Consider the following 23,047-nt stretch of genomic DNA (forward strand, 5'->3'; position numbering starts at 1 on the left):
GCTTGTGGGTGTGTAAGTACAAACGATTTTGCTTCCACTTCGGCTGCAACATCTCTTGCTCTCGTTTTACTATTGCAATTGGAGCAAGGTGTCCAACTTAAAAGGAGAGGTACATGAAAAAAAAAAAAAAACGAAAACTAAAAATACTTTGCCAAAAATAAATGGTCAGAGATCAATTGACTATATTTTTGTATCAATAATATAATATATTTATTAATTAACCAACTAACATATTAAAATTTAAAATACTCATTAAAACCAATAAAATCTCGAAGAAAACATTAAAACTAATACTTAAATACTACCTTATTACTTTAATATTAATATATTTATCTAATTTTTCTGCAGTCGAACGCACCGTATTGTCAGTTCCCTCGTCCCGCGCGCCCTTGGCATACAAACTATCCTCCTCCGAAATGGAACTGAACGTATAAACATTAGGGCGCGGCAGCGGCAGTTCTTTGGTTGCTTCGACACGGTTGCTCCGTCACATTCAGATGTCCCGGCCGATTGTCCTCTCCGACGAGGAGGACCAGTACTCTACACCTCTCCCGATCCCCTCCAAGAAACGTCGAACTGAGTCACATGCCTTTCCCAGTGTAAAATCCACCGTTCTTGTGCTTGATGATGATCCGACTCCACAAAAATCCGGTAGCAACTCTGCGGCCTCGTTCGTGCCGGAGACGCCTCTCTCTCCGCCTCCGAGCTCTGACGTCGTGATTGTTAAATGTACGAAGGTGCCATTGGACTTGCCTGCTAGGGATTTGAATTCGGACCATAAGTTCGCTGGTTAGTGGATTTTATTCTCTCCGTTGTTAGTTTTATGATTTTATCTAGTTTATTGTTGTTTCGGTTCGCCTCTCTTGACGGTACACTTGAATAATTTTCCCGCGCAGTAGTTTTGATCATAGCAACTGTGTTGATGCTGCCTATGAGTAGTCTGAAATAGATTGGCACCGTTTTGTTTGAATTGAACCCTCAGGAATCAGTGGATTGATATGCTTGGAGTCCGGTAGTGAATCTGAAAGTGATTCTCTGAAGAAAAGGTGTGGACCGAGTGAATGGATCGGTTCTGACTGTGATGACATGAAGAACTTAGGATCGACTTCTAAATTTGACTCGGCAGGATCGGGACCTTCTATTGGTAGGTTCATGTTATCCTTGGTTTCCTTTTCTTTTTTTTTTATTGGCAATTCCTGCAATTTTTACTTTGTAGAATGAACAAAAGTGTGTTCAATTTCCGGACTTCGCCGTCCTTGAAAACTATCGACATTAATGGAAGTGTTTGTCCAGGGAATGATGATCTGCAGGAAATTTCAGGGGATACGAAGCCTTCAACTGTTGGCCGAGATGATTATATATATCAGGTGGTTCATCTCGAAGCAAGCTCATAATATCTATTGTTTTCTATAGATTTTATGGTAGAATTATAAACATCAAACTTTTTTTAGCTTGTTAATGTTCTCTTAATGAATTTTAACTTTCTTTGCATACTTCTATTACAGGACATTGAATATAGAGACATGCTGAGTTGGTTTTGGGTTTTCTTTCACAAGGAATTGTATTGTTTAGAAACATGCATTTTTCATAATTATTATTTTTAAAATTTTCTTTCAATTGGCAGTTTTCGTAAATGAAATATTTGATTGAAAATTACTACGTGAATTTTCTAACTTTCTGCATTGTGTCTGTATAATTTTCTTATTGCACACATCCTTCTCATGTGCGTCCTGAATTTCATTTTAGCATTCTTGTTTCCATGTCCTTGCTCTTAGCAGTGCTCATTTTATAATTATGTTGCTTATGCCATTTGAATTATGGACCATGGTAACGAGTTATGCAAGAGCATCATATTTTGCCACAATTTATCACGTGATGTGCTTTGATGTACTTTTTCCATTGGCCTCTTGATTTTTGTTACCTTCATGAGATAAATTCTGCTGAGTTTAATTTGTATCATCAAGAATATACTTTTCCTACTTTGTTGGATCTTGTTACCTCTGTAGTCAAATTTTCTGTGCCAGAAGTAACTTAATGAAGCTAAGTGATCACATTAGCTTCTAGCCAGCTAAAGCGGAAGCTGTTATCATGGTCATACATTTCCCTTGTCTTCCTTGTCCTGTCTTTATGGAATCTTGAATTATTTTATTCAAACTTATAATTTAGGGCTGGAATTGTTTGGTGAACATTAATCTTGAGATGCCAAATTTTAAGTTATTCATCAATGATCACAAGAGACTCGTTTCTTTTATGAAAATGAAAAAAAAAAAAAAAAAAAAAAAAAAAAGTACCTATCAATTGTGTTTTTAGACTTTTTGCTCCTCTTTGTCCTTTAATCAATCATGAGTTGTTCTGAACAAATAAGTTGGATGTTTGATCAGGTTCATGATTTTCCTGAAAAGGAAAATGTTGGAATGGAGCAGAATGATAACACTATAAAAGCAACAGGAAGGAAATCCGATGCCGAGAAGAACAAAAACGTTGATAAAGCGATGAGGAAGAAGGCAACTAAAGATGACAAAATTCGCTTAATGGAAGAGAAGAAGAAAAAGAAGGAAGTAGGTTCTGATTCCCCACCCTGAATTTAAAGATAAATGGGTAAATCTTTTGAACTAATTTGTTGGTGATGATATCTGACATAGCTAGAGAAGTTGCAAAAGGCGGCCCAGAAGGCTGAAGCTGCAGAAATGAGGAAAATGCAGAAAGAGAAGCAAAAGTGGGAAAAGGGGAAACTTGCATTGAAGTCCATTGTAGCAGAAATTGATGCTAAAGTAGTGGAGTTGGGATCAGTTGGTGGTGAGTCCTCTAATTTCTATTCACTTTTTATTTCTCAAAATTTCAACACCACCCAGAAACAAATTCATTGTCTTACCATAGGTCATCTGCTAACAAGGTTTGCTGAAAAAGGGATTACATTCCGTATCAAGTCTAATCCAATTGAAAGGTCAATTGTGTGGACTATGAATGCTCCAGAGCATATTTCAGAGGTAACAAATGCTTTCTAGCATGAAGTCTACAATAAATGTTGGGTGCTTTTTTCTCTGTTCTTTTGATAAAAGAAGATACACTTTTTTGAAAATTTTAGTTTCTGTGGCATTCAAGATTTGTCCGGCATATGGATTTCATTTGCATTCAATTATAAGTTTGTTGTGTATAATTGTTATTGGTTATCTTTTAACAAGATTTTATTTTATTTTTCCTTTATCCTGTGTCTTTCAAGGGACTGGAGATTGCATATGTATTACTAATGTACGAGGCTGAAAATTTTTGTGAGCTTCTTAGCAAGGAGTCACTTGTGCATCACGTTGCCAGAGTTCAAAGCCATTACCCATCGTACACTATCTGTTACCTCACCAATAGGTTAATGGCATTTATCAATAAAAGGTGAGGATTTGTACAATTCTATTCAGTATGACGTTTCGTAATGCAAGAACCTTGATTCATTAACAAGTTTGAGACCCTATAAATTATTTTACTTTTTATCTTTTTTTTCATTTTTTTTTTCATGTTAACTTGCTTCACGCTTAGAATTCTTTTCATCCCCTGAAATTTTATAAGTTTCACAAACTTCTATGTTGTATTATTTATGCTTGAATTACATCTCTTGGATCTGTTTTTAATTACCAAATGGAACTGAACGTGATACTGATTACAACTAACAGTGTCTTATGTCATAATATCACTTGGTTGTCGTATGTATGAGTTTTTTTCCCTTTTTTTTTTTTTTTTTTTTCTATTTCCATTAGTGTCTAGACCAGCTTGCGTTTACCTTAACTATTCTCATGAGATAACACCCTAATACCTTTGTGTGTCAGATTTCCCATCATTTGCACGGGCATTTGCATAATTGAAACCAAGACAAAGATATATATATATATATATATATCTGTCACACGCCCTTGGCAATTTCAGAATCTTTGTGTTGGTTTTTCTTCATTAATTGTTTAATAATTTGAAGTTGCAAGCTCGAGATGCTCAAAACTGTAATTTTTTTAACTTTTCAGGGAACAGGAGAAGTACAAGAACTCAGCAAGCAGTAATGGTTGGATACGTCCACCTGTTGAGGAGGTTTGAATAACCACGAACGCTTATGAACACAATCCAAATTTTATACTTCAATGTTGCAGTACGAATCCTCATGTTTCTCGCATGTTTCATCTAGGAATTGGCAAAATTGACTACTCATTTTGTCAAGGTACGTTCTAGGCAGTGTGTAGATGAAGCTGAGGTAGCTGACCATATTGTTGGTTTGACTTGCAGTCTGGCATCCTGCCAATTCAGGTGCTGAATACTGTTCGCAGATTTCAGTCTAGCATAACTTCTTGAAGTGTGAAAATTAGTTTTCTGTTAACTCGGCTTCAATTGTTTCATAAAAAGACTTGGCTTCAATTACTAATGTAAAGTATAAGTTAGTACAGTGAAGTTGGGTCTAGAAAAGATATTTCGTATACTGTTCATTGATCCTAAAAACTAAATATTGTATGTAAAGAAGCTTAAATCATGAGATTCCTGTTTATTACTAGCTTTAGATGTTGCATTGGTTCCATCGTTCTTTTGACATGGTATGTTAGCAAATATGGACATAGGCTATCGTCACACCCCATATACACTTTCTGTCTCATATTTTAATCCTTATTCAGAGTTATCTATATTTACCTTTGCTTGGTTGTAACATTTAGGAAAAAGCTGACACATCTATCCGTCAATGCAAATGGATCCATTATACCCAAAGATTGTATTGACAGGAATATGATAAAGAAGAGCTTGTGGTGAGTTTTTCTCATCCTTACCAATAATTTCAAAATTTATCAACATTTATTTTCTTAACTATTCTTCCATTTTCTTGGTATATATATTAATGAATTTATAGCTGTAGTTGAGTTACTGACGAAGAACAGCTCTCGTCTGTCACCATACTGCTGGGTTAAAAGCTAAATAGAGTAGTTGGCATGAATTTGATCTCTGCATCGTTCTTTTTTATGCTGACACCATTCTGAAACCATATAAATTAAAATCAAAGGCATTTCCTTTGTTTTTTGGTACTTGATTACCCTTGTTCCTTTTTTTTTTTTTTTTTTTTTGGTAGATAACTTTAAAAGACTTAATAGTATACATTTATGGTATCTCTACCGTGTTAACGCATCTCTACTTTAACTAAAAGATTGTAGGTCCGAATCCATTGCCCCACATTTTATATAATATCCTAAAATAAAGTTATGTTGCACTGTTTCTGGAGTAAAACTTTTTTTACTATGTTATTTGTCTTTTTTTTCTTTTTCTTGCAGCCCTTAACTTCTTTTAATTAGCATCGATGGGATTCCATATCAATATGAATGGCGTTGCTTTTTGTAATCAGGTTAAAAGCTTTGGTAGCAATTCCAAAGGTACAACCACGGTTTGCCGTAGCAATATGGAAGAAATATCCAATCATGAAATCTCTTTTGAGTGTGTACATGGATCCATGTAAATCTGTGAGTATGGAACAAAACTAGTACCTTATCCTTGCTTATCATAAGCTAGCAGTCATGGTAGATAATGTCTCTTCTTTGTCCACTCATGTGTTAACAGGTGCATGAAAAGGAATTTCTGCTGAAAGACTTGACGATCGAAGGGTTACTCGGTGATGATAGAAGATTAGGAGAGATGTGTTCAAAGAGAGTATACAGGATACTTATGGCTCAAAGTGGAAGCATGAGAACCGATGACGTTGAGGAGGGTGCTGACATGTTCAGATCCCAGTTGCCTTAATTAATTCTCCAATCTTATTATCACACCATCAATTTAATGCAATAGCTTATTGCGAGTTTTACGGTCTTACGGACAGGTTGGAGGACTAGAGTGCCGTCGTTACCTTATCACAAATGTCACTTGGAGGTCTGCAGAAGGCGCAACTCCGTAAGCGACTTGTGGAGCAAAGGGTAAATGAATAAATTGTTGTTGTCCAATAACCATTTCTTGGATGAACGGAACCTGAATGCTCTCGTGAACAAGGTAGAAACAAACTGTACTATATATGTGCGTTGATGTTCATTGATGGAAAACCAACACTTCACCTTGAATTTGGATGTTCATTGATGCAGTGTTGAGCATATATGTGCCTCTTTACTTGTGGTGCTCAGAATTTCTTACCAAATCTTTATATATAGTATATATGTATGTCTGAGAAGTGCATTACAATATAATGCTATAGTGCTAAAGTACACTCACAAAATGGTAAAGATTTATAGCCATTTATGTGCAACATTATTACAAAGAAACCATTCATTTCCAATTGTTTTTAAGCTTATCAATACAACTTGTACGTGCAACGTAGAGTATATTTTTCTCATTCTCAAAGAAACATTTCATGCCCAAAACTAAATTATAACTAGATAGAGCAAACTACCACTTCGAGCGAAGTTTAGGAAGTTAAAGACATTCGCTCAACCAAAATCTCAAACGTTTCAAATTGTCCGAACCCACATTATTGAGCTGAAAAAAGGGTTCAACTGCAGGCTGAACAAAACCACACATTTGACAACTACAATATCCGCAGAGGTCTGCTTTAGTTCGTGTATTCTCTATCTATACATCATCTATCTAGGCAAGCAATCTAATGCCTAAAGTTCGCACCCAGATCGGTGCAACAGCTTCTGTAAGCACAATACATGGATTATAATGACTAAAGCTACAGGATATTTCGAGTGAAGAATCTATACAGTTGCAAATCACATGCCAGAATATTTGGAAATGGCCGTAAATATAATTGTTGGCCAAGTCCTTAACTATACATTGTCTTTGTAGGATGGAGTCGGTTCTATATTCTTATTGGTATCTGACAAATTCACTCATGCTAAGACCATCACCACTGGAGGAGACCTAGCGGGAAACAGGCAAGTCAAGATCAAAGGGGCCCAAGGAGTCGCTCTGTGTAGAACATAAAAGGTAACGGATAAAATACTACTTGAAAAATAAATAAATAAATAAATAAGAGAGAGAAGGGAGAAGAAAAAAGCTGTGCAATTTGGAACGAGGCGTACCCAATTGATTCTTGACAGCCCAAGGCTGCTTTCATCATGATAAACCCGCGAACAGAACAGATCAGTCTTGGATTCTTTATCAGCGGGATCTTGAGAAAGCTCAGATCGGTTATGGGCCTGTAGAAAATAGCGAAGTCTCTGCATTACTATTAAGTATACAGACAAAGGATTAAAATATATCATGATCTACTGGCTTAAGCTTTTAGATTTAAAGGTCATTTAACCTGATATCAAATAAAAAGATCTTAAATTTGAACCGGCGCACCTAGTGTTTAGAATGCATATAAATACTAAATATAACATATCAAGTATCGACTTGATAAAATTGAGTTTAGTGATTATCAATTACACGCAACAATTTCACAACAGAAATTTAAAAAAAGAACAAAAAAACAATTACACGCCACTGTGGAGTTTGTTGAATTTCTCGTAATTTTCGACACACAATCAAATGAAGTATCTGTACATTTAAAGCCATTAATCTCGTCCCCATTCAAGTAATTCTAGGCTTCTTCAATCAAATTTTTTATCCCATGTTCCTACATAAATGGTTGTATTATGGATACCTTGAGTAGATATCAAATAATATTAAGTTTGAGAGGTCTACCAGTTCCAAAATTTCATAATCCGTAGTTTATAGTGAGCAAACATAAACAAGATCAGTCAAATTGGAACTATAAGATTACTCAACCAGGGCGCTATCATATGATGTCATTAACCATTTCATCTCTAAAACAGACAAAGTTGTGCAAAATAAAGGGGCAAACCTGAGGTGTTTTAGGAAATTTGAATAACTTGGAATCAGCCTCTTGGAAGGTGCCCCAAGATCTGGCATCTAGAGGAGTATGTTTGCTCGACGAAGAGAGCCTTTTCATAGCAAATGCATCACAAGTCTGCTCAGCATCCAAAATAGACGAATGTTGATCACTATGGTGCTGCTTTGGAACTTCAGAAAATCTCATCTTGGCCGCAGCAATGCATGCATCAAGGGAATCAGTAATTACTTCAGCTGGCTGCACGCCTGCATTGCCCCCTGTTACCTTTGAACTCCAGCTACTGCATTTTCCCAATAAGGAAGCTTCAGACAAGAGGCCTCCCATGCTTATGTTTGATATACTATCTAACTGCAGGATTCCACATTCTGATGACAACTGATGATCATAATCTAACGGTGGCTCATTACCCTAGTTCAAACAGTGTTATCAAATTTCATAAATCATATTATTTACTGTAAGCCAAAACAAACGTACTAATATAATCATTTGGTTTGGCAAAAAACACACATACACTTGTCACAACGTCTAGTGTATTTGTCTTTGTATGTCTGCTTAATTTCAAACATTGCATCAGCGTAGCGAAAACAAAGTTTATAATCCTTATCAATGCATCATAATTTTCACAATACGCAAATAATTTGTTACATAGACCTCATACGTAATATGAACTGGGAAAAATAATCATGTAAATTTAATTATCGTAATAATTTGTTCTCTCTTGTAGTAATGTTCATTTAAAATTTTAATAAAAATTGGAGGTTGAATATAATACCACTGGATTAAATGGACAATCCACTATCTTCTCTGGTGCAGCAGGGTTATTCAGATCATTCATATTGCTTGACTTGATCTCATCCACCATTTGCTCAGATTGTTTGCATTCGCCACCTATGATACGCACGATACTACTGCAACCTCTCTCCAAGCCTTTCGAGGATGAACGGAGTTTAGGAATGGATGTGGAGACCCAGCCGTACCTTGAAAAGGATAATAATTTCCAATAACACATTTAAATGAATAAATAAATCATTACCAAGGCAAACGATAAAAATGTGCACCTTAGGCGGAAAATTGAAGAACCACCAACAGCTGCATAGACATCTCCAGCACTGATGTCACTATCTTTCAGAGTCCATTTTAAACCACAGACAAGATTTGATGGCTTACTGTATGGAAAAAGTGTGAGCTCCCCTCGTGCTGCATTAGAGCATCCCCATTTGCTAATAAGATGATTTAATACGAAAGACATTTTCTTTCGAGCCCTTAAAGTCAGTTCCAAATGTGGGTGATATCCATCCTACAAAAATAAAAGTGATAGTTTTGTCACATCTCAAATGTGAACTGAAATACAGATATCATACTTGTCTGTGCTTAATTCACAATGTTTTGTGTCCGTGACAATACCTTTTCCAATGCTATGCGGGTCTTTTCATTTATTGGAAAAAGTTGAAGCTTGATCTTTGTGCGAGGGTGGGGCATCTGTGTGGGATAAAGATGAAGAAGAGGTGACCTCTCTGTCATTTCTGTCGGATTAGTTCGATCAACCGAACTCTGTGCATTCTTCAAGTCATCTGCTCTAGATCAAAAAAGTCTCTAGTTTGTAAACAACAGTCTTGTAAATAAATAAAGAAAGAAAATCACTGTACGCAAAGAAATTTGTTCCTTTTTTCACACTGGAACAGTACACATAATCTTTCACATGACGGGACTAAAACATCGGTTTAAGACAGGAAAAATACCCCAAGAAGAGGCATGAAATTTAAGGAAAATATCTTGTATCGAACAAGTCATTTGAAACAAAAGAAATTGGTCGTTAAACCTTCAATGTGTGCATTATCAAGAGATTTTATCTCCTGAGAAATTATCTTTCTATACTTCTGAACTCCAATCGTGTCAGCAGATGTCCCACACCTTTTCCCCAACTTTTCTGCCCTTCCATCTGGGTGCCTGCCTGTTTTCATTATGTTTCAACTTTCCAGCACTGAATAGGATCTGAGGAGAGTTCCTTGAGCTATATATCCAAAAAGGAAAATTAAGATGGCAGAACCTGAAACGGCTAAGAGTCAGCAAACTTTGTCATCATGTAACTGTGTGCATTTCATGTTATCGTGACAGATGCTACACAGGAAACTACCAAATTGTTCGCGCATGGCTGCATTTCAATTTTTTACCCTTTTGTTTTATTGAGTGGAAATAAAACCGTCCAGAAAACCTAATTCCAGTTATAGATTTTCTTCACGGTCCAAATCCTCCCTCATAATAACGATGATAATGTAGACTATTTTAAGTTGACCAAATCAAGTAGTTCCGTCACTGTCATGATAAACCATAGAAATCCCTGAACTAACTCGGAAACGTACCTACCACAGGCATCAGCAAATTTCCAAGCGTCCATAAGGAGAACTCTATACAAAAAATCGAACATAAATCACGCACTCAAAAGCCGCAATTAGCACTTCAATGGTTGAAATTTATTATCATCCAACCCAGATCTGTAGATCATAACCAAAATACTAAGACAAAAATGGTAATAAGGCATACTTTAGGTCATTGGATCGCAGGGCATAAATTTGCAGCTGAGCATCAAGAAACACCATACAAACACAGACTACTAAAACTCCGCACAAAGCGAACCAATTATTCAAGTCACCAATAAACGCTACTAAGAAGAAACAAAAGCGATCAAGACAGACGTATTGAGTCCAACAAAAAACAAAAACAAAACATACGACTTGAATTTCATAAGTTTCAGAGCGAAAGATAAGAGATTACAACCCAAGGAGGTAGCAATCAAAATTGATTGAATTTTCGAATAACAAATCGGTAGAAGGCGAGAACGTACACAGATTTCAGAATCTTTCGCAGCAGAGACGTTCGGCTTGAGAGAGATTTGAATTGAGACGTGAAAATGATAACGCGGGAAATATAAATTTTTCAGATGAGTCGGTTGCAGTTCCGCCGCAGATTTTCGCTCTCTCCCGCTTTTATACACTCCACTATTCTACCAATACAAAATGACGACTTTGCCCTTAAAGCATTTGCCATTTGCCCAATAAAGCTTTTTTTTTTTTTTTTTTTTTTTTTTTTTTTTTAATTTGAGTAGTTGATGTAATTTTAGTTATTAATAAATATAATCTTTTATAAAATAAACACTTCAATCCAACCAACTTGAAATTTAAAATTTATTAAAATTTTAAATAATTAATTTAAAATTTATTAAAATTTTAAATAATTAATTTAAGGAACGTAAATATCTTATTATTAAATAAATTAAGACAACTTATTTATATTTTCCTATTAAATAAATAATGAGATAACATATTAATTTAAAAAAATAATTTTATTGGATTAGGCTAAAATTTGTATTTATTTAAAAAAATGAGATGGTTTTTAAATTATTATTGAAAAAAAAAAATCTTTAATATAGTCGTTTCAGGAGTTATATTTTACATTTGTATAAATGAAATTAAATAGAATTATTTAAAAAAAAAAAAAAAAAAAAAAAAAAAAAAAAAAAAAAAAACAGTAAAATAAAAATCAGTGTCTGTTATGAACGGGAGTCTGCTGGTTGTCGTTGGTGGAGAGAAGAAGAAAGAGGAATTTAATAGAATTGGAGAATGTCTCTACCAATTCAATCGTTAAACATTCTTCTCCGCCATTTTGCAGCATTTAATGGCGGCAAATCTGGAGCGTTTCTTCTGCTTTTCAACTCCTTTTTAGCTCTCCATCTCTTCCTCTTAATTTCGAAGGTTCGTACTTGCCTCGACCTTTCACAGTTTTGACCGCTTCGTTCTTTCTCGCCTGCTTTTGTTTGTTTGCACTTGCAGGAAAAAGTCTATTTCAATCGAATCACACACGAAGCATCGTTGATTCTTCTCTTTTTTTGTTCAATTTTGTTCGTCTGGGCTGTTTCCTTCGATTGAGATTCCATAAACCTGTTCTTCTTGATCCATTGTGTCGTGCGGAGTCTGGTAGAAGTAGATTTAATTTAATGTGCGTTTTGCTTCAATTTTCTTTTGTTTTTATGTTTTTTGTTTTGCTTGTTTGGATTACGTAGAAGTGAGATCTGCTGATCGGTGTGTTCAATCTCCGCAGGAATTTGGGTCTCCTTTGTGATTTTAACCTGTTGATTTTGTTCTTCAGCTCTTGAATATTTGTCCACTTTATTTCGTTGTTTAGCTTATTGTTCTCGATTCTAGTTGTTTTAGCTTGAATTTCTTTTGGGGTCGTTTTGACTATTTTCTGGATTTTTTTTTTTTTTTAATTTTAATTTTTACATTTACGGTTATACAATGACCTAAGAGTTAATTATGGCCAGAACGTAACAATTCTACAAGGAAACATCTCCGTTGCGATTTACGTATTTATTTTAGTTTGAGATCTGAATCCCCTAATCTTAAATGCTATATCAATGAAAGCGCTTAAGTAGAAAGACCTGCACTTTGAAATTGGCCTGTGTTTTACTTTCATGAGCTTTCGTTTTGGTTGACTAGTAGATGTTTTGTATGATCAAGCTTGTCTAGCCACCGAATTTTTTGTTTGTAAATAAATTTGGAACGTTGTAAAATTTGAAGTTTTCCTTTGAAACTTGTTAACCTTTAGGATTTATTTTTCTTCACTTGTCATTTTGACCTGGTTATTTTCCCTCTGCACCTACCGTTTTATATGTTTAAGTTAAATCTTGTCTCGATTAAATAATTTAAAATTTTCTTGGTTCTTCTTTGTCCTATTTATTTATTGATACTAGTCATTGGTACTTTGCTGATGGTAAAATTTGTACTACAGATAAGACTGTTGAGCATCAAGATCAAGCACTTCTGATTTTTTCTTTTGAATGAAGATTGAGAACTTCAAGTGCTGATTAAAAACGAAGTATAGATTGCAATGTCTTCACCTGGCAAGATTGATAATAAGTCAACTCTTGATGCTGCCTCATGGATGTTCAATGTCGTCACGTCTGTTGGGATAATCATTGTCAATAAAGCATTGATGGCCACATATGGATTCAGCTTTGGTATGCATGATAGGGCTCACCATATATTCAAATTATGTTCTTTCTTTTACATTTCTAATAGTATAGTATCCATGTCATGGACAAAGTGAACTTCGGTTGCTAAACATTATTCTTACAAGTTTTATTTTGTTCCAAATGCGATCTTTTTTTATTAATATGTTTATCACGTCGCAGCTACAACTTTAACTGGTCTACATTTTGCCACAACCTCCTTGCTGACTTTTATTCTCAAGCGACTTGGGTATATTCAAGATTCTCGCCTACCATTCCTTGACATTCTTAAATTTGTTCTATTTGCAAACTTCTCCATTGTGGGAATGAACGTGAGCTTGATGTGGAATTCTGTTGGGTTCTATCAGGTTTTTTCCCCTTAATTGTTAAATGTTCGTTCTTCCCTCGTTTGTAGAATTAAGACATGAGGTTGTAATTCTTCTCTCATTATCAGATTGCGAAGCTGAGTATGATCCCGGTATCTTGTTTCCTAGAAGTTGTTTTCGATAAGGTGCAATACTCGAGGGACACAAAACTTGCCATACTGTTAGTTCTACTTGGTGTTGGAGTTTGTACTATAACAGATGTTAGTGTCAACATAAAAGGTTTTGTGGCTGCCATAGTGGCAGTATGGAGCACTGCGTTGCAGCAGTATGTAAGTAACTGCATCATTAATCTTAAATTGGTGCTGCTGTGTAAATTGTTTGAAATTATGAACTTATTTTTGGGTTATCTTGAAATTACAGTAGTGGCGTGTTGTTGGTTTTCTATCGGATTAGTTTTTATCACTATGTGGTTATCTTGCAATAGTGGTGTATGATTGAATTTTTGAAAGATAGTTTTTTACCACTTTTCTCATGTTGAAATAAAGGCATTCTGATAGCGTAGTTTCACAATTATTATTCTTCTAATACAGCCTTGGCCCTTTTTCTCTGGGTGCAGTATGTACATCATCTCCAGCGAAAATATTCTCTTGGATCCTTCAACTTATTGGGCCATACCGCTCCAGTGCAGGCTGCTTCTTTGCTGTTAGTTGGCCCATTTTCAGACTACTGGTTGACTGGAAAGAGAGTTGATACCTACGGTTACACTTTTGTGTCCTCGGTAAGATTTTATATATAAAAGAATCTGGCATTTTCCTATCTATCACAGTTGATATGGCAGTCCTAAATTCTTTTTATGGGAAACATAAACATTTCATTGGTATGGTGAAATAGACACTCCTTAAAAAACGAAATATTGATTATTGAAATATCTCTAAAAAATCCAACAATTTAATTGCTTTATTATTAATCAGGAAAATTTTAGTTTTAACCACAATAAACCACTAATTAACTGAGTACCTATATAAAATTCGTTATATGCATAGTGAACTAAGGACTGTCATTTTCCTTAATATGACTACTTACAAGTTGTTATTGCTTATGAAACTAAAACTACATGCCTTGAATTGGATGGAGCTTGGATATTTTTTAAATACAAGAAACAATTTGATTGATATGGGAAAGTTTACAAAGAAATCCTGTAAGGACTTCCTACCAAAGCCCAATCCTTCCAAAAGCACACACTGAAGGCCAATATCATTTAGTTAACATTCCAATGAAATCCATCGAAAACCACCCTTATCATTATTTACAAGAGACTAATTGTTGGAAAAGAAAGGTTGTCCAAAGATACCCAAACAGAAACAATGATATTTGGCTATTTCAAACATTCTGTGCAATCCTGTGCTGAATCACTGAACACCTATTATTCCTTTCCAACCAAGATCTTCATAGCGTGGATTTGCTTGCACTAATGCATAATTTCCTGTGGATCATCTCATGCCATCAGTTCTTCCCAATATTTCTAGTTTTTATTGTCACACCATCAGCTCCCACCCACTCCAATCTATTTGAGAAGAGACAGAAACTTTATGGAAAGAACAACCTAATGGCCAACGAGATAAGAAAGTAGTTGACTTTTTCTTTAAGAATTTTCTTCCCAAATCAGATTGGAAGCTTGTGATCAAGGAGAATCAAATCTCTTGGCGCTTTTATAGTTTCATTTTGACAGAGGAAGGCCCCTTTGAAAGCCTCTGTCCCTGTTTCTCAAAGAAGAGTTTGAGCATCTATAAAATAAGATTGAAAAGGCCATGTCTTTTTACCCTTGCCCCATTACTTTTTTAAATAAAAAGGCCATGTCTCTTTCTCTTTGAGTTTTAAGATTTGTCTCTTGAATAGAGGTGGCCCTTGCATGTCACTTAGATTATGACAAGGCTATATTATCTTCAGAAAACAATTTTTGAAGGTCTTTATTCTAATCTTCTCTAACGGCAGATCCTCCAAGTTTTTTGCATTGATCTCATAGGTCTTTTGCTGGTTTAAGCTTCCTTTGTTAAGTAGTTCAGTAGCGAATAAATTCTGGACAATACCCATCTGTTTATCGTTCGGCTTCATGGAAAATTCTTGCTGGTCCTTTAGAAATGCCGTTGTGAGCTCTGTTCCTCATAGATAGAGGTTTCCAATGATTGGAGGAGACTATTGAGCTACAAACGAAATGCCATCTTCCTTTTGAATGTTTGTTTCAGTGAGGAACCAAACGGCCTCAATAGCTACAAAACATCTGTAATGGAAAATTCTTGCTGGTTCTTTAGAAATGCTGTTGTGAGCTCTGATGTTCCTCATAGATAGAGGTTTCCAATGATTGAAGGGGACTATTGAGCTACAAATGAAATGCCATCTTCCTTTTGAATATTCGTTTCAGTGAGGAACAAAACAGCCTCAGTAGTTATCTTAACTATAGCAGCTTTCAAACTTTTTACCAAACGTGAAGTTTATAGCGGGCTTTTAGTGAAGCCACCGCATTAATGCATGAGCTTCCAAACTCCATAGACTTTGAGAGTAATGTTCCTTAAATTGTCCACCCACCATAGGCTCGGGATAACCTCGCTCCTGCCGTGGGTTATCGTGCTTTGTCTCTGTTTGGACATTTCAATATAGCTTTTTGATAATGAGTTTTTTTATAGATGAAACTAGGAATCTAAGTTCACCGCCAATTACTGTGAAAGTGCCTTCTAGTAATCACTATTATCTCTTTTCTAGCAAACCCTTCTCCTTTTCACCTTATCGCTCGGGATGACTGACTACAGTATAAGTCAATTCATTTCTTTAACTTTTATCTTAGAGGGAGGCCCACTGAAGTTTTCAAAGAACCTGTTAATGTGGCCCACCAACTCCTTCCAGCCTTTTGGTTTTCACTCCAAAGAATAATGATGAACTTGTTTTCTTGGTTCTGCAAAACTCTTTTTGTAGGTTAGCTAGCCTACCTCCTATTCACTTCCATTTACTTGTTAACAGTTTCATTTGTGACCTACAAAGTCTCCTATAACGAACAACCTTTGTGCCCAGTTGTTCAATATCTGCTTGGATCTTGTTGGAGGTAGGATCACATTACCAAACCTCAAGTTGCTTATGAATCTGTGATGTACATGTAAGCTTGATTCACCTGTACAAATCAAGAAAACCTTATTCCTGGTACATGGATCTCGCCAATAAAAATTTCAATCTCAAATGGAGTGTTAGTAATTCTTTCAGGATGATGCTAATTTAAATAATGCAAGATGGAAATATTGATGACTTCTTTTTTGCCATTTCATCTGCAAAAGTACGTAGCTAGTTGTTTGCTTAGCAACTGATTGTTACCAATCTGTATCCGTTTGCAGACGTTCTTGATCCTCTCATGTTCCATTGCGGTAGGGACCAATCTCAGCCAGTTCATATGCATTGGTAGGTTCACTGCTGTGACATTCCAAGTGCTCGGCCATATGAAGACCATTTTAGTCTTGACGCTAGGATTCATTTTCTTCGGGAAGGAGGGCCTCAACGTACAAGTAGTTATTGGTATGATCATTGCAATTCTAGGAATGATCTGGTATGGCAATGCCTCGTCTAAGCCAGGAGGGAAGGAGCGCCGTAGTTTTTCCTCAACGAGCAGCAAGGCATTAAAGCACGCTGGATCAGAATCTTCCGACCCTGATGAAAAGGTCTAGAGTTTAGTAGAATTTATAGTTTTTATTTATCCCCGCAATAATGTCCAAGGAAGAAAAAATAAAAGGAAATGATATAGAGAAAAGAAAAAAAAAAAAAACATTGGATATTTGACTATAGTAGATTCCAGGAGATTCTTGACACGTAATTGGCAGGTCCCTCACTGATTCAAGTTCATTATAGCTTTTTTCCCTTCTTTTATTCACATTAAAAGGTATGCCATCTTTTGGGAGGATGCAACCTAAGGTTCCCCCTACAAAAAGCTTACAATGTTACAGAGACCACAGTAATCAATAGAAAATAGTATAGATATTTTCTCCCTGCAAGATATTTCAACCTCCATGTCTTGTCGCTGTTCCAACATTTTAGTTCATTGGTTGACAATAGGATGATCAGATTTTATGCTTTGTTGATTGAAGTTTTCTTTCTAGATATGATTACCCCATCCCGATAGCCAAACATTAGTGGACCATTAGTTGCAATCTGACTTCTTTAGAAGATCACCCAGAAATTTATACACGTGAGGAACATACCTTGTTATGTGTTAGGTGGGCTTTAAAGTGGAAAGTTCTAAGCAAATAGATACCTCTTGTTGGTTCAATGACTGTGGTCCCTTTGAAAGGCAGTTTGATCTTCCAATTCTTTAAATGAATAATACCTAGCCTGCTATATGGGCTGCATCTGTTCTTTGCAACCCAGTTCTGTGGCCCTATCACAGTTCACCACATGGCAAACTTATCCTTTTCTTTTTTTTAATAGTTTGGTATTTTTCTCTGTTAGACTGGTTGGGCTGCAAAAATAAATGGGTGCATGCTGCTAAACAGTTGCGTATTGCTCTTTTTTCCCTTCTTTTTTTAACACACACACACCTTTGAAACAGAGAACAGTACCTATGAATAGACCTCACTGTGGCAGTTCTTCTCTGGTGAATGATGCTTTTCATGAGATTAGTTAACTTCAGGCCTAATTTGACACTTGTGGTGTTTATTATCCGCGCAGGGCTTAGACAGCATCTGCTGCTCTCTAGGACTTTTCGTTTGCAGATTGGAAAATGCTCTCTCTCTCTCTCTCTCTCTAACATGTTATTCACAAGAAGATGCCTTATTTCCTATTGTAGCTATGGGTTTTCACCCCCATAAATCTTGGATTTGCTGTGCTCATGATTATATATATGTTTTTTTGGAGACAAGCTAATGCTTAGGTTGGTTATGTTGCCCAGTGGTTCTTAGCCCTCTGACTGAGTGATTCTTTAAGTCATGGAGAAAAAGACAACAGGAAAAGGTTCATGGATTCACTAAAAAGCTGTAGTGAGAGAGAAAGTTAGGTTCACGCACAGCTGCATCTGGGTCCAAGAATATGTCCCTATGTGCCTAAGATTTGGGTACAAAAAATTTGGACATTATCTACATTCATATTCCTTCCACATCATTATTCATCTCCTTTGCTTCCACAATTATCCCCTTGTTTTCAAAGCTGAAGATAGCTTTCGAGCTTTCAATTGTTTAGGATACTGTTCAATTACTCTTATGCTAATAATAAGAGAGAGCGAGAGGAGCACTTAAACATATTTCAATCAAACAATAATTGACTTAGCACACATCGCTAATATCACATCGTGATAGCGAAATATCACTGAAAAAAATCAAATATTTCGAATGTTTTCAACTCAGTTCAATTGTTCTTTATTTGCAGTTTTTTGTTTTTTTTAGATGAATGATAAAGTGAATGTGAAAATTTGAATCTCTCAACTTTTTTTTATTCACGTCTTGATTTTTTAGATCATATTTAGTTTGATTTAGATACGCTTGAAATTAACCTAGCCAAAATTTATCAGTCAGATAATATGGTGGATAATGGCCTGTTTAGCTTAAGTTTCAATAATTAAAATGCTTTTTTTTTTTTTGTTTGTTTGTTAATTATTATGCATATATTTCTTTAATTCTGAATAGCAACTTTATGAACCGATTCAAGTTCTAATTTTAGGCTTCATGGGCCAAAATAAACCAAATGTTGAGAGACTCGGACCCGTTTTGGGAAAAGGGTTTGAAGATTATTATTTTCTTTAAAAAGAAAGTATCAAAATTAATGTAAACACAATTATTCAAATTTATAAAATCGCCAAATTACATAGTAGTTTCCAATAAACAAATGAATATTTTGTCATAATTCTAACTTTGATCGTTAAAATTACATTATTTACTTTACGTAGTGGATTATGCTTTTGTGCAACCCATTTAACGTGTTGAAAAATTAAAGAGTCTTAAAAGAAAATACATTTTTTAAGATAATTTTTTAAAAATTAAAAGTTGGTCACAAAACAATTAACAAAACCAATTGAAAATGTCAATTTTTTCGGCCTTACAGAATGTGTTCCTCATCTTTGTTACTTTTTTTTGTTATTTAAAAAAAATTATTATTATTATAATAAAAAAATAAAATTCTTTTTTGACGATGAATTATAAAATTTAAATTTCATGTTCGATTAATGGATATAATTAAATAGATTACAATTTAATTGAACTTTTAGAAAGAATAATTAAATAAAAAAAAATTAAATGAAGAATTTACTGAGAATGTAACCTATCTCCATTTACATCCTGCATACATTAAGGGATCAATACAACTATTTTTGTTTATCCTATGTTAATTCGAGTATTTTTTTTTCTCGTGAATCCATTAATTTTGACTATTAAAATTAATTTTAATATATATATATAGATATAATGTTAATACATTATTGATATAAGTGAGGCACATGATGTTTATTGTAATAAATAAATTGATGTAATTTACTATATAGTTTAAATGCTCAATCAATGAATAGAACATAAGAATCATAGGTAATATATATAGTGTTAATTAATGTTATTCACAAGTACATCAATAAATTTCTCAAAACAAATAAATGCTTCAGACCTTTGTAGAATTAGCTCATTAATTACTTTATCATTGCCAATAAAAACAATAATTTATAGCTTTAGTCTCACAAATTTTCTTATTTCTATTTTAGCTCCTAAAAAAATTATATAATATATCGGATTATAATTCCTATCTAGATACTCGAGTAAAAGATGAAATTGAAATATGTGGTGTGAATAGGGATAGGAAAAGCTTCTGGCCTTGGTCTAAAAAAATAATAATAATAAATTAAAAATTTTAAAATAAAATTAATTAAGATTCATTAATTTTGTTACATTTTCTTTAAACACTCGTTAAAAAAAAAATTAAAAAAAAAATTAAACGTTGAATTTCCTTAATTTTTTGGCAGAATTAATGAAGCAATTGGAAGACAGCTTTGGGTAAATCCTATCCCTAATGTGATCTCTAGACTAACTATGGTTAGCTTGACTCTTATCTCAACCATCAAATTGAGTTAGGTTCCACCTAAGTATTTTACATTAATTTTCCTAAAAAATTTACATTTTTTAAAATGTAAATTAAAATGAAAAAAAAAAAAAAAACAAAAACAATTTACTTCCTAAATTTTAAAATACTATTTGAATTTTATTTTTATTTTATTGTAAAATTTATAATATTACATAATCAAAATAACTAAATTATTTTTCGTGCTAAAATTAAATTGATAATTTTATAAAATATTGAAACTTAAATACAATTTAACATTTTAAATTCTATAGACTCAAAATCGAATAGGAATAACTAAAAATAGAAAATGATGGTTTTTTTTTTTTAAATAAATAAAAAAAAAATAATAATAATGGTGGGTCAAGAAAGACCCAAAAGCGATGGGTCTCGTGTGGCTAATTGATATTTTTTATTTAATTATTTTTGTTGTTCTATTCATAACTACTTTCTTTCAAAGAAACACCAAAAAGAAACTCAGTCCCACAACCTTTCCCCTTCTCAATCTCTTCTTCATTCATTCACTCATAACCTACTTTACTTCATTATCCTCTCATCCTTATATCTCATCATTAATATACCGTTTCTAAATATATCGCTCCTAAACAAGTCCTATTTTGTGAATTCAACTATAAGACAGTTATATCATATTGATAACAAACTTTTAAATTGAGACTCGAACTTGTTGAGATATAATATTATTTATGAAATATATCTGAGATATTATATCTTAAATTTTTTTTTATGATTTGATTTATAGTATATTTTATTTTATTCTCTATATTTAATTAATTTATATTTTCTTTATTGGTTGGTAAGTATTAGTTGCTAGCTTATAGATATCAATAAGAACCCACCTTCTGTTCTAATTTTATTTTTATTTCTTATCGAGAACTTTATGTAAATTATATAATAACTTAAAAAAAAATTTAATCAATAATAAAATATTATAAATATATATATTTTGGGAAAAAAAAGGACGAGAAGTGGGGTCCACACTATATATGTAGTGGGTCCCAGAAAAGGTCCAATAATTGTATGTATCTGTGTTGTGCACGTGTGGTGTTCTCTCTCTTCTTTTCCAAGTTTCCTTTTTCAATGTATCGCGTTTAATGCCTTCATAAACTTTTTCAAATCTCTTTTAAATTATTATTATTATTATTATTATTATTGCTTTGCCTAAATAAATAATTATATATATATCTATATATAATATACTCTGTATTTCTCTTAATTTCACAATATTTGAAATACAGTAACAGTGACAGGCTGGCCAAGCTGTCGGTGACCCGGCAGTCAAACTAAGCGATGGTAACCCAAACCCTACGTGTCAAATTCACCCACGTCATCACATTGGACATTAGCACGTGTCCTTCGCAGCTCGTGGGTCCCCCTTCCCACAACATCATCATCACCCTCAAAAATCAATTTCTTTTCAATTATTATTATACATATATATATATATATATATATATATATATATATTTTAGTTATATCCAAACAAATTCTTCGTTCAATAATTTATTTACGTCTATTTTTAACCCGGCTAATTTATTTAATTCAAAAAAATAAAATTAAAACAAAGTAGGGCCCATTTGAAGGAAATAATAGCGCTTGTGGGACCCCATGAAATGATTTTCAGCGAAAATTTTAAAAAAATGTATGATAAATTAAGGTAGCTAATTTATAATATTTTTTAATATTACAAAATTATATAATCATGGATTTATTATTGTGAGTAACGTTTTAATAATGAAAATAAAAACTATAGGATATATTATAGAATATAAGTTAAATGTAATTGGTCGTATAAAGTTCAGTACATGTACGAGACAGCGAGAGAGAAAACGTGATGAGGCGGAAAGCGAGATTCTTTATGCACACGTGTCAGTTCACGCGAGCGAGTTTTGAGGGTCCTCTACGCGCTGTCTTTTTTTTTTTTTTTTTTTTTAATTATAATTCTTTTTTTACCAAACCCGGTGCCTTTTCGCGTGAGGCAATCCTTTTTAGCCTATATTCGCTTGTCGTAAGCAAATATCCGCATTTTTTTAATCCTTAAAAAAAGAATAATAATAATAAAACTGACCCATAGATGATGCAAAGGTAACTGTAAAAACTGATCCCCCCGCCAGCCTTTTCAAAATTTACTATTTCGAATATAAATATATTTCCAAATAATTATTTATTTAGAAAAATAAAAAAATAAAAAGAAAAATAGGGAAGTGGTTTTTTTTTTTTTTTTTTTTTTTTTTTTTTTTTTGTGTGTGTGTGTAAATATGAAGATTCAAAAAATGGATTATTTTCAATATTCTCACATTCCGACAAATGTGATTGTTTGCTAACATTTGTTTGACCTCTATTACAAGTAAACCACCATTTTTCTTCTCTTCTTTTTGACTAAAATTCCCCCATTTTTATTCTCCTTTTTAATCATTTTATTGCAAATTTATATATTTTATAGCTTGCTTTGTTCGGTTTTGTCCTTTGCTTTGACTTTTGTAACTCGGATTTGACCAAATATAGAATTGTGAACGTAATCTTACATAATCAAATTCACCCGTTCTCATGTCGGGCAAATAAGTAACTTGTTTCCTTAAATGCTGGTTTTGAGACTTTAATAACAAAATCCCTCTCTTATAAGCATCAAAAGAACTTAGTTTTTTTTGTTAACCCATAAAAACATTGTTCATTAAAAGGTCAGTGATGCGTAAGGATTTAGATGTAATCGATTCTCTTAATTATCTTAATTCAACCATTCCTACCAAAGCTTTGGGCCAAGTTAGTGTTCTTTAGCCTCTTGAGCCCAATTTAATGGCTCAAATCTCCCTTGGGTGGGAAATTATGTTGCATTGCTTA

At 33.8% G+C, this 23,047-nt stretch overlaps 3 protein-coding genes across 18 annotated transcripts; 2 read left to right on the top strand and 1 right to left on the bottom strand.

Annotated features, from left to right (window-relative positions):
- Positions 1–348: 348 nt before the first annotated feature.
- On the top strand, positions 349–6,091 carry EME1B (essential meiotic endonuclease 1B). 3 transcript variants are annotated; one of them, XM_023688675.2, is made up of 12 exons: positions 350–789; positions 983–1,144; positions 1,294–1,367; positions 2,382–2,558; positions 2,643–2,796; positions 2,878–2,987; positions 3,221–3,384; positions 4,005–4,068; positions 4,163–4,281; positions 4,680–4,769; positions 5,357–5,471; positions 5,569–6,091. In XM_023688675.2, the coding sequence occupies exons 1-12, from the start codon at positions 498–500 to the stop codon at positions 5,746–5,748; spliced, it is 1,701 nt and encodes a 566-aa protein (XP_023544443.2). In that variant the 5' UTR covers positions 350–497; the 3' UTR covers positions 5,749–6,091. The 3 variants fall into 3 exon arrangements, with proteins under 3 accessions (XP_086983866.1, XP_023544443.2, XP_086983867.1); XM_087127740.1 differs by lacking the exons at positions 5,357–5,471; positions 5,569–6,091 and having other exon boundaries at positions 349–789; positions 4,680–4,773; XM_087127741.1 differs by lacking the exons at positions 350–789; positions 983–1,144 and having other exon boundaries at positions 1,293–1,421.
- A 209-nt stretch (positions 6,092–6,300) lies between these two features.
- LOC111804025 (TSL-kinase interacting protein 1) lies at positions 6,301–10,749 on the bottom strand. 10 transcript variants are annotated; one of them, XM_087127748.1, is made up of 8 exons: positions 10,638–10,749; positions 9,707–9,806; positions 9,200–9,366; positions 8,854–9,092; positions 8,568–8,772; positions 7,787–8,203; positions 7,020–7,136; positions 6,301–6,906 (listed from the first exon to the last, which is right to left on the bottom strand). In XM_087127748.1, exons 2-8 carry the CDS (start codon positions 9,732–9,734, stop codon positions 6,859–6,861), a joined length of 1,221 nt encoding a protein of 406 aa, XP_086983874.1. In that variant the 5' UTR covers positions 9,735–9,806; positions 10,638–10,749; the 3' UTR covers positions 6,301–6,858. The 10 variants fall into 10 exon arrangements, with proteins under 10 accessions (XP_086983874.1, XP_086983869.1, XP_086983873.1 ...); XM_087127743.1 differs by having other exon boundaries at positions 9,200–9,371; XM_087127747.1 differs by having other exon boundaries at positions 9,707–9,842.
- Positions 10,750–11,354: 605 nt separating this feature from the next.
- Positions 11,355–17,005, top strand: LOC111804475 (UDP-rhamnose/UDP-galactose transporter 4). Of its 5 annotated transcripts, none has more exons than XM_023689292.2 (6): positions 11,355–11,544; positions 12,581–12,809; positions 12,984–13,168; positions 13,255–13,455; positions 13,743–13,904; positions 16,504–17,005. In XM_023689292.2, the coding sequence occupies exons 2-6, from the start codon at positions 12,680–12,682 to the stop codon at positions 16,828–16,830; spliced, it is 1,005 nt and encodes a 334-aa protein (XP_023545060.2). In that variant the 5' UTR covers positions 11,355–11,544; positions 12,581–12,679; the 3' UTR covers positions 16,831–17,005. The 5 variants fall into 5 exon arrangements, with proteins under 5 accessions (XP_023545060.2, XP_023545067.2, XP_023545061.2 ...); XM_023689299.2 differs by having other exon boundaries at positions 12,636–12,809; XM_023689293.2 differs by lacking the exon at positions 11,355–11,544 and adding an exon at positions 11,551–11,788.
- Positions 17,006–23,047: the final 6,042 nt, after the last annotated feature.

The sequence above is a fragment of the Cucurbita pepo genome, chromosome 10 (assembly GCF_057944985.1).
Source record: "Cucurbita pepo subsp. pepo isolate OVF chromosome 10, ASM5794498v1, whole genome shotgun sequence".
NCBI lineage: Eukaryota > Viridiplantae > Streptophyta > Magnoliopsida > Cucurbitales > Cucurbitaceae > Cucurbita > Cucurbita pepo.